The sequence below is a fragment of the Humulus lupulus genome, chromosome 6 (assembly GCF_963169125.1).
Source record: "Humulus lupulus chromosome 6, drHumLupu1.1, whole genome shotgun sequence".
NCBI classification, from domain to species: domain Eukaryota; kingdom Viridiplantae; phylum Streptophyta; class Magnoliopsida; order Rosales; family Cannabaceae; genus Humulus; species Humulus lupulus.
In genome coordinates, this window is record NC_084798.1 from 154483506 (window position 1) to 154496004 (window position 12499).

Genomic DNA, 12499 nt, shown 5'->3' on the forward strand with positions numbered 1-12499 from the left:
CCTACAAGATGACCACTGACTTCATCAAGATCAGAATTGAAACCTACCAAAAAATCATATATTGATTCTTTGTCAACCTGCTTTTCATATTTTTCAGCACCATCCAGACAACACAAGTCTATGTGAATGAACAAATCGATCGCCTGCCATAATTTGATCAAAGCATTGAAATATTTTGTGACATCACAATCACCTTGCTTCAATTCTCGTGTACTATGTTGAAGATCAAATAGTTGAGAATAATAATATAGGTAAGACTCCTTGATATTCTCCTCCATTGAGTTCACAATCCACACCATACCCATTGAATTTTGTGCATCCCATGTAGGATAAGAGGATCCCCACATCTGGTTTCTTTGTTGAGCCATCCACATAACCAAGAATACCTCACCCTCTTATCACCATTAGGGCTGTTCGAGAACATTGAAGAAAATTTTGTTTATTTTGTTTCATGGTTGTGATTTGGAGGGAAAAACTATCAGAAAAAATTAAAATAGGGTTTGTTGAAATTGAGTGAACTTTTAGGGATATGTGGAGTAGTCTTTGAAGAGACCTCAGAGGCACTATCCCTGCTCTCACCAGTTAATGATGACTTATACATTCTTTGTCTCAACTAACCTAACTCATTACCATGAAATCAAGTAGGAGACAAAGAGTTAAAACAAGCACTACAAAGAAAGAGAAGATGGCTACTGCCCTAATATTTGTATTTCACGTTTCGAATAAAAAATACATATATAGGCTAGGTCAGACAATGGTATTCTTTTATTCTATGAAAGAAATAACCAGAAATAAATGGAGAGAATCAATACAAATCAATCTTTTTTACATCTTGTACTATTTTGAAAAAAAATATTCAAGATAAAAACCATATTAGGAAATAAATCCATCTTTGGTTTATTCCCTTAAAGAGAATATGTGAATCTCTACATTTTCTTTTTTTGTTGGAAGTATTTTGTTACAATTCAGGTTTGTTGATGAAGCAACTCTTATTCCTGTTAAGTTGTTGCTAAATTGTGTTTTGGTAGGTAGGGCTACAAGAATTTCATGCCGTGCTTAATTCATCTTCTAATTCTTAATATATTCTCTCTATCGACCAATTGGAGCTGTCAAAATCTTGATTCTATATATTTGTGGATGTGACTGTACTAGTATTTTCCTTGCCTATGCTGGAGTCATTGTCGGGACAATAACGGTAGATTGACACTGTTGTTTTAAGCTAAGATGATGTTTGGTTGGAGGTAATCACTACAACAAATTTGATATACAATGTCTTACACCATTGGTGTAAGACATTAAAACTTATCATGGATTCTAAATGTGTAATGGTGTAAGACATTGAAAGATTTTATTAATGGCTACAATTGGAAGACATTAAAAATAGTGGAAGACGTTGGAAATAAGTTGGAGAAGTGGCTAGGGGTACATCCAACGTCTCCCACTGGGAGACGTGGGACACGTGGCACGTCTCCTAGTGGGAGACGTTGGATGTCTCCCTGATTTATTTACTTAGTTTTCTTCCCTTCTTCCTCACATACGCGAACCAGAGAGCAAACCAGAGAGAGTAAGCTGCGTTTTTAGGGTTTTAAGGTAAGCTTTTTTTTAATTTTCTTGATTTTTAGTTAATTATTTTGAAAAAAAATTCATAGGTTTAGCATTAGGATGAGTAATATACATGATTTTGTGTTAGTTTTACATTTTTATATATACATTGTAGGATTTTTTAGTTTTTTCATGGAAGTTTTTATATAGATTTATGATTTTTTAGTTTTTTTTTAATTTAACCTATCACATTGTATAGATTTCATTAGAGTATATATGTTCATGATTTTTTTTTAATTTTTATCATTTTTTATTTCGAAATTTAGATATATTTTTGTATATATATTTAAACTTTTTTTTAAATTGTAACTATTTTGTTATATATATATAGTTATGTTAAAATAAATTTATTAAATAATTTTTAAAATATAAATATATGAAAGTTTTTATGTTTTTGTTGATTATTAAGTTTTTAGGTTATGAAATTTTTTATTGATTTTTTGTTTATGTTATAATTAGTGGTGGATTGGAGTTTTTTTATTTGTTTACCAATCATTTACTATTATTAGATATTTAGTGATATTTGTTTAATAATGTTTAATATATTAATAAATTTAATTTCGTAGGTTGTGCTTTTGGTGGTGAGATTTTAGAGAGTATTTTGCATCAAAATTTCTATATCAATCACACATTTAAGGTAATTAAGTTTCTAAAATTACAATAATAAGTTATATATTGCTAGATATTTAGTGATATTTTATTTATTATTTATTAATTTAATTATATTGGTTTGTGGATTTAATAACGAATTCGATTACTACGTGAAGTAATTTTGCTAGCTTTTGGATTATTAATTGCAAGAGGTAAATATATATTCTCTTGCTTCTACTTTTAATATTATTAAACAAATGTTAGAGGAGTTTGAATATCTTAAATATTCATCCATGGTGAAGTAGGTTCTGAGATTAAAATTGTGTGTTGCGGTGATAACGGAAGGTTGAAAACTTGTGTGTTTTAGTGAAGTAGGTTCTGAGAAATTTGGTTGTGTGCTGCAGAGCTATAAGGAAGAAACTTATTGTATGTTGTTTGAATTGTTTGTTTTTCTATAAACATGCAGATGGTTATGTCACTATTATAGGGGAAATGCTACCCGATTTTATCTATGATAATAAACAATTAGTTTTATATAGACAGCCTATAAGGAAGAAACTTATTGTATGTTGTTTGAATTGTTTGTTTTGCTATTCACATGCAGATGGTTAGGTCACTATTATAGGGGAAATGCTGCCCGATTTTATTTAGGATAATAAATGATTAGTTTTATATAGACATCAAACTTTATCGAGTGCTTATTTAGTGACGTCTCTTTTCTTTTTGATAGACATAGGAGAATATATGGATAAACAGTAAATGACAGCGAATAATTTATCTGCGGAATATAGGAACGAGGTCGATTTGTTCTTAAGGTTTTGTTCGGAAAATGTGAAAGACCCAAATTTTACTTATTGTCCATGTCTTAAGTGTGGAAATGTTAAAAAGATGGATCTTAAAAAGATTAAAGAACACTTATATTTCAATAGGATCGACAAGAGTTACACAATTTGGTATTACCATGGGGAGATAGCTCCTATTGCTCCAACTCTGCCAAGTAGACATGAATAGAAATGAATCAATTTTCATTCTATTATAATTTTTGGTTACATTTTAGAATATTGGAATATCATTCCAATAAAATAGTTTTTCCACATTTTTGGTGGAATAGATATTCCCTTTGAAAATGGGAGGAAAGATGATTCCAATGCAAGATTGAAAAAATAATAATAATTTTTTTATGAACTTTTTTTTATTCATATTAATTTTTATTCCATTCCTTTCTTATTCATTTTCTCATTCCCATTCCATTCCAATGTCACCTGAGTTCCATGCTTGAAATCCCGTTGAGGAAGAAGCGAAACCTTTTCAATGTGTTATTTAGAGTTGACTTTCATGTAGAAGGGTGTTTTCATTTCTCTGATTCTAAGAACATGATCCAGGCCATTTTTTCTATGATTGCTTTAGGTTAATTTGTCCTTCTACTTTCGATGAATTGTACAATTCAGCTGAGTGTTTATCTACTGGTTTTTTTTTCTTTTCTAGATTCCTATAGCTAGGAAGGAAGCTGTTCATACCTTTTGCTTCTTGGTTGGGTTTGTCAAACCTTGTAGGTGCTGTATGTTTAGAGATGGCCCCCTTCCACCAAGATTTGTTTTCAATCTAAATGACTAATTAAGAAATAAGAATATGTATTGTGTTGTATTTTGATGATAACTGAGGCGGCCTCTTTCTCAAGTGGTTTCCAAATGTTTATTTTTATTTCTGAAATTTGATGTATATGCGAAGAATGGAGTAATATGAAGAATCAACTAGAGAAGCATGTTATTTTTTTTCTATAGCTAGCCATGTCATTCGCACTAATTATAATAAACAAATAAACAATTAATCATAACATATATATGTGTTTTTACAGCTAGCTAGCTGATTAATCAGTGATGAGATGAGTTCACCACAGTAATTGGCTTTTATTTCTTGAAGTGGTATCCACTCTTCATAGCACCCACTCTTTACAAAAATCCACAAAAGCTTTGCCTATGTCATTGGAGAGCACTAAACCTAATCTCCATTTGATGGTCGATGAATAAAATCGCACTCCCCAACAAACAAATATAAATAAATAAGAAAACAAACAAATCCCCTCTAAAAAAACATACTAACATTATTTTTAAAAAGATCCAATTAATTATACTATCTATCTTTTTTTTCTTTTCTTTTTTTTTTCCTTATTACTTGATTTTGATAGCACAAGGATTCTATTGCTTATTATGAATACCACGGAATTTGTATTCGCTTAATGGATAAGGGAATCCAAAAGGAGAGAGAGATAGAGCCTATCGTGTAAACGTATCTTTAAAAAATATATTTATATATATATATAATATATATTACTTCTTTTAATTATTTATTGATATATAGTTCTTTCTTTTTGTGGCTATAAGAAGAGGCATTTCTCATTTTGGTGTACATTGGCAGCAAAAGAAGTATCAATATCGATCAGCTATAGAGAGCTTCTCAAGCTCTCTTATGCATATAATATACATAGTAGTACTAACTAGAGCTATATTATTATTACAGTGCTAATTAATTTGTAAGGTACATCATCATCATCAAATATGGGAGATAATAGTATTATTGGGTCACAAGGGGGGAAGATTAGTGAGGCTCTGACGAAGACGAAGCCATATTTGGCAATGGTTTCTCTGCAGTTTGGGTACGCAGGGATGTATATTATTAGCATGGTCTCCTTCAAGCATGGCATGAGTCACTTCGTCTTGTCTGTATACCGTCACGTTGTTGCCTTTGCAATCATAGCTCCCTTTGCCTTTGTTCTTGAAAGGTACACAGCTATATATATATGTATATTTCTTACGTACGTCTCATGAAACATTAAATTATACAAACATATAGACATATATATATATTTATATCATTAATGGTTTTCTAGCTACGGCCAATTTATTCACGCTACTGCGCTTTCTTTTTTATATTCTAATAATATTATTTTTATTCATATATCAAAAAAACATTGGCCAAACAACTATGGTTTTGGATATAGGTATTGATCATATTTTCGATTTTACAGGAAAATAAGGCCAAAGATGACTCTCCCGGTCTTCCTACGCATAGTGCTGCTTGGTTTCTTAGAGTAATGCCCTTTGACACGCTGCGCTTAATTATTGATAATTTTATTATTGTTTCACACACACATATATTTATATACATAAGGTTATGTTTTGTATGTGCATGCATGGTTACGAATAATTGAACATATATCATAATCCATCATGCACTAGACACAATAATTAATTCGAACAATATTTTGATTTTTTTTATAACATATACGTATTTTATATAACGCATTTCTATATGATAATTATATGATGCATATATAATTTAACATCCTATATATATAGATAATAATAATATAAGCTTCTTTAATTGAAATATACATGAGTCACCTGAGGGTGGGCCTGGGGGTATATTCCTTGCATCTATATGCGAACTTTTCCATGCACACACGCACAACATGCTGACATGCATGTACAGTTAAATAACTTCAACAATTTTTTTTGTCGTACTTACTTTTTATATTGCTCTAAGCAACTCAACTTTAAATTGCTTGTAAATATATACTTATTAATTACAAGTTCATGAAGATTCTAATATATGCTCTGTCGTTGGGAAAGAAATATATCTAGATATATCCTCTTTGTAGGTAGAAAGTGGCAATCTTTGCTAATAGAAATGATGAATAGTCAGTCTTATTGTTGTCTCATATATGTTCTCCATTTAAGAGTAGCTAGGGCCCACACTTAATTTTAATTTTACATGGTTATAATTATTCGAGTATTTATATATATAGACAGAAAATTGTTAAGTAACATCATGGGTATTGCTAACTAAATAACACCACTCATATATATAGTATGTTTGTTAGTGTGTGGCACATCAAACGTGAGTGAGTATATTCAGAGCATCACTAATTTATTATTTTGAGATAGATATTCGTTTTACTTTCATCTCTATTCTTAATATATATACGATAATTGTTATTGAATTATGAGTACAATTGGAAACCTGCAGGCCAGTGTTTGATCAAAACTTGTACAATTTGGGAATGAAGTACACCTCTGCAACATTCGGATCCGCTATTGTCAACATTTTACCTGCTATAACCTTCATTATGGCTCTCGCCTTCAGGTGACTTTTCTTTTTATTTTATTTATTTATATATTTTTGTGTGTATACAATAATTTTGATATTATTAATCTCATCCCAAACAAATTTATAATAATAATAATAATAAATATATACATATATAAATACTAGAACAGTCCGAAAATATAGTACGTGTTTCACTTTAAGGTGAATATTTTTTGGCGGGGGTAGAAGATCATTTCAGCCAAGATCATTTATATATATATATATATATATGAAAATTCTATTATGTTTGTTGACTTCAAGTCTTTTTGGTAGGACGTTTAGTATTCCGGACCCGTGAACAGTTTTCGGCACGATTTCTTTTATGACCGTGTATATTGTAGCTATTTAGAGCATCGGCAAATATTCAGAAAATTCTAAATAGTTTACAAACTAAGTTTAAACATGTTGTTGTACGCATGGTTAATTTTTTTGATGCATTTGAAACATGTTTGAACATAATTTTCAGTATTGTAAAATATTAAGAATTGTCCAATATGCAATGCAATATTATAAAAAACTAATAATAATTATGTTATTATATGTATGTACACGCAGGTTAGAGACGGTGAATGTAAGAAAGTGGCATAGCCTTGCAAAGGTGATAGGAACAGTAATTACAGTGTCAGGAGCAATGGTGATGACTCTGTACAAAGGTCCCATCCTTGACATCATCCATAGCAGCCATGATCATTCCGGTCAGAAAAGTTCCACCGCCGAGTCCTCCGACCACCACTGGGTCACCGGAACCCTCATGCTGGTTGGGAGTTGCGGTGGTTGGGCCAGCTTCTTCATTTTACAATCATTCACGTTGAAGAAATATCCGGCGGAGCTATCTCTCACAGCGTGGATATGCTTGATGGGTGTGTTGGAAGGTGGGATAGTCACTTTTGTGTTCGAACATGACATGCATGTTTGGGTTCTGGGCTGGGATTCCAGGCTTCTTGCTGCTGTCTACTCTGTTAGTACCCTATACCTATACCAAGCTTTCTCATTATTATTTTATGATTTATTTGCAGTAAAAATTCGCAGTGAAATAGCCAAGTTAGCATCCTTAATTATTTTTACTTTATTATCTAACTTTTCAGTTAAAAAATTTGGGTTTTGTGGACGATGGTAACTTTTTCCGGAAATAGGGATTTAAATGAAAAAAAATAACTAGACCTAAGTACAAAAAATGAGTTAGATGAAGGATTTTTTGTTGCAAATTAACATTATTATATATAAATATATATATATTCAGAATATTATAAACTTTAATTAGTTAATTAATTAATTATTGTGGCAAAAAATAGGGTGTTGTGTGCTCTGGAATGGCATATTATGTGCAAGGAATGGTGATCAGAGAACGAGGCCCCGTTTTTGTGACATCTTTCAGTCCTTTATGCATGATCATCACCTTCGCCCTTGGTGCTATTGTCTTGGCTGAACAAGTCCACCTTGGAAGGTATATATGTACCTCTTATTATTTAATCATATCTATATATATTAATTGGAAAACAATAACCTTCTGTTTTTTCTAATGTGTTTGTCTCTTTTTCTTTTCTTTCCGTTTTTTTTGACAAAATCAGTATAATTGGTGCCATATTCATAGTCATCGGACTCTACACTGTGGTTTGGGGCAAAAGCAAAGATCCAATAGAATCATCAGCACCGTCCAAAAATATTGATCAATTGCCAGTCACAGACACCATTAAACCAATTAGTGTTGTTAGTGTTACTTCTAACAATGGAGGACGACCACTAGAGATGTCCAAGATTTCTACGTCTTCTCACCTCAGTTCATAAATATATATCTAGTTAAAGGGAAAAGGATTACGTACGTACATCTCCTAGACGAGATCGTAATCTGAAGAAATATGGAACTTTGCTTCTTGATTGATTCCTCTTTTTTGAGCTTTTTTTTTCGTTCTTCCCCTTAAATGTAACTTGAGAGTAATTACGAGTTACAGTTATAATATTGGCTTGGCTAGCTCCTGTTGTGTTTTTATTTTTATTTTTTTTGGCTTACACTCTTAATCCATTTTCTTTATATATTTATGATCTCATTATACTTTTTCTTTCTAAGTTATATTAATTATATAATTTACATGTTTAATTATATTCAAATAATTATATATGCTAACTACTAGATAGTGAAGCTAATAATGGATATGTAAGTAATAACCAATGAAAACAAAACGGAATCGAATAACTTATTTTATATATATGTGTCTGTTCCTGTGGTGCTTTCTCAACACTCAAGTACCTTATGAGGGTTCCCCTATGTCAGCTAGCTAGAATTTTTCTTTTTCTATTTTATTTATTTATTTTTATCTGTATCTGCGAATAGAAAGGTTGATACATTATTTATAAAAATATACGGAGATGATACAAATGAATAAGAGCGAGAACCAACAGGCACTATGTATATTTTTTTCTTTCTTATCTATGGAAAAAAGAATATATCTAATCCGTCATGTTTGCTAAAATAATTACATACAGCTATCATTGTATTAACATTCAACTTAATATATAAATTATAATATAGCATATACAAACTATATATTATCATCCAAAAAGGATCAAGATCCTCTGTCCCGAATTTGTGTACCATTGTTTGTCCACCAATAGTTTTATGACAAATCATTTAATAACAAATTAAACTTAACACTTAACTGTCGTTTGTTATCCTCCATTGCTTTCCATCTAATTTTTTATTTTTATTTTTTTCTTTATTTTTTTATTTAACCAATTACTCTACTTGTCAACTATCTTATTCTATTTTTGTTTATATGTACATACCAGTCTATATATGTATTTGTAATTAATCTTATTTTTTTTCTTTCTTTTCTTTTTTTAACTCAAGATATATATATACTAAATACTGTAACGCCTTGGCTACCCCAGAACAGTTACGGTGATCGATGAACCGGAAATTTGACCCGCTACCCGAGTCCTTTGGTTAAAAACGTGCTCTAAATGTGATTAACAGGTTAAGGTGGAAAATCAATAAAAGGGAATGATAGTTTATATTATAAATTGCTCTGCAGAGCTAATCAAAACATTTACAAGTTGTTCTCAGTACAAAATGGTCACTACTATTTCAAATTTACAATCCCACCGACCTAAGCGGCAAAATAGGATAAGCCCCCTAGTTCCTCTGAGAACTCCTTGGCCGTGGAGGTCAAGCGGCCGCATATGTACACATCACCACCTAAGCTCTCTACTTAAGGCTTGGTGAGCTTTTTTTTTCCTTTACCTGCACCACATAGCACCCATGAGCCAAGGCCCGGCAAGAAAACACAATATAGCATGATATAATATCAACAATGATCGTAATAATCATCCAGGACTATCAATCCAAAATAGATAGGTGACAGTCGCAAAGGTCACAAAAGTGGGTACAGCCCCCTCTAGCCATGTGACGATAGGGTCACCAAGGCTTAACTGATAAGTGAGTCTTTCATAAGTTTGACCAGGATAGATGTATGGTGAATAGTCACCAACATAACCCTCCTCATGACCATAGAGTCATAACCCTGGAACATCATTCCCTAGCCATGTGACAATAGTCACTGGGGTCTTATGCCCTGGCTCTGAGTAACTAGACTTAGACTAGCCAAGCGCTTATAAGTTCATCGACCTTAGGGTCGGTCCAATGTTAATGCCTTAGAGCCACTCAACCCTGATATCGATTAGATCTAATCTTCATTCGGCCCTGCGTTCAGGACGCTTATGCCGATTCTGACTCTTAGGTCAGTGTCCCTCACTAGTTAGTGCCATATACAAGTAATCGATATTCACTAGCATTTAATAAGCAATCCATGTCCACATATACCAACCAACATGCCTCAATAACAATCACACATGTCATATATATACAGGGTGCAGTTTTCTTACCTCAGGTTCGAGCAAGAAATATAATAAGGACGACCCCTGAGAACGATCGATCTTTTGGTTCCTTAGCAGTTACCAAATCATAACCAACTATAACCTCCATTAATGAGAATCAACATGAATAGGGTCTTAACCTAAGCACCACTCTCGGGACCTCGAAACATGCCCACACGGTGAGTAGATTCGATCCCGGGCCTTAAGGATTAAAACCCCAAGTCAAGAACCCTTAAAAACACTCAAAACGAGACTTTGAAGGAACAGGGTAGCGCTGAACCCCTAGCGCCCCAGCACTATACTCAGAACCCCCAACATGCCCAAAAGCCTCCTGAAGAGCACTGTAGCGCCCTAGGGTGGGCGCTATAGCGCTACCTCCAGACCAAAACTCTCCTGAACCGACCTTCTTCATCTCCTTCGATTCCAACTTGATTCCCAAGCTTCCAAATCCCATTCTTGATGCCAAATGAACCCAAAAACCATCCTAACACTCCCCAAACATCACAAGCATAGGAACCCCAGGCAAAACTCCCAACAAAACCAAGTATTCACCCTAGAAATTTGAGCTGCAAAACAAAACAAAACAGGGCATACCAGAGAATTCTATGGTTAGAAACTTACCCAAAGCTCAGCTTATGATGCTCTTCAATGGTGGAACACTCTCCCAAGCTCCCAAGACTTGCTTCCCAAGCTTGAATCCTCAAGAATGGTTCAAAAATCTCAAAGAAAGATGAAGGAGAAGATGGTATGGGAAGGCTCTCCAAATTGCTCTGTTTTGCACTCTCTTCTTCCAGCCAACAATGATTTTATCTATCCTAGGGGTGAAATGACCATTTTACCCCTAGGTCAATTTAAGATTTCTAAAGGCTCCCAAGGGCAAAATTGGTATTTTCCTCCTACCTTGTTAATCATAATTAACGCTCTCCAATTCCCGCTATTCTCAATAATCTCAAAAACCATTAATTCACATCCCGTTACCCGTTAATTCCCAGTAACGCTCTAATCATTAAAATCACCCCGAGACTCAACCCGAGCCCCGCACTTAAACCTGTTGTGACTAGACCGGTAATCAATAATCCAAGATCGTCTCATGTCGAATATCTCGAACAAACCCACATTATAATGTGGTCTCAACATATATCACCGACATGCATACGAATATACAATTATACCCTCAATGGGCCAAATTACCATCACACCCCTGTAATTAAAATGTGGACTCACATGCATGCATTTAACATCATATTATAATATAATTCACATATACATGCATAATATCATTTAATAGCATAATTAAACGGGTATGGCCCTCCCGGCCTACTAATCCCACCATTAAACCACATTGGAGAATTCGGGGCATTACAACTATCCCCTCCTTACAGAAATTTCGTCCTCGAAATTTACGTGAACAACTCGGGATACTGATTCTGCATATCGGACTCCAGCTCCCAGGTCGCTTCCTCGACCTTGCTGTTCCTCCACAATACCTTAACCAAAGGTATCGTCTTATTCCTGAGGACCTTATCTTTTCTGTCAAGTATCTGGACAGGCTGTTCCTCATAGGAGAGATCTGCCTCAAGCTCCAGATCTTCATAGCTCAGAGTATGATTAACATCAGGCACATACCTCCAAAGAGCTGAAACATGAAATACATTATGCACGGCCGATAATGCCGGAGGCAAAGCCAATCTGTAAGCCACTTGACCAATCCTCTCCAGGATCTCAAATGGACCTACATATGTGGGGCTCAACTTGCCCTTCTTCCCAAACCTTCTCACCCCTTTCCATGGTGAGACTCTAAGGAAGACATAGTCTCCTACCTAGAACTCCACGTTCCTGCGTTTGGGATCTGCATAGCTCTTCTGTCTACTCTGAGAAGTAAGCATCCGAGCTCTGATCTTCTCAATGGCCTCACTGGTCCTCTAAACTGCCTCAGGACCTAAGTATATCCTTTCACCTGTCTCATCCCAATGAATGGGAGATCTACATTTCCTACCATACAGCATCTCATAAGGTGCAACTCCAATCGTAGATTGATAACTGTTGTTGTAGGAGAATTCTATCAACGACAGATACTTACTCAAATATCCACTAAAGTCCAGCACACATGCTCTCAACATGTCCTCTAATATCTGGATCGTCCTCTCAGATTGCCCATCTGTCTGAGGATGATAAGCAGTACTGAACTTCAATTGTGTCCCCATGGCTTTCTGCAAACTCCCCCAGAACTTGGAAGTAAAGGTAGGGTCCCGATCTGACACGATCAACCTAGGCGCACCATGGAGCCGCA

The 12499-nt window shown here is 34.1% G+C and overlaps 1 protein-coding gene across 1 annotated transcript; it reads left to right on the top strand.

The window, feature by feature from the left end:
* Positions 1-4596: 4596 nt before the first annotated feature.
* LOC133782619 (WAT1-related protein At4g08300-like) lies at positions 4597-8308 on the top strand. The gene is made up of 6 exons (XM_062221953.1): positions 4597-4972; positions 5219-5281; positions 6220-6336; positions 6895-7297; positions 7632-7783; positions 7908-8308. Exons 1-6 carry the CDS (start codon positions 4749-4751, stop codon positions 8122-8124), a joined length of 1176 nt encoding a protein of 391 aa, XP_062077937.1. The 5' UTR covers positions 4597-4748; the 3' UTR covers positions 8125-8308.
* Positions 8309-12499: the final 4191 nt, after the last annotated feature.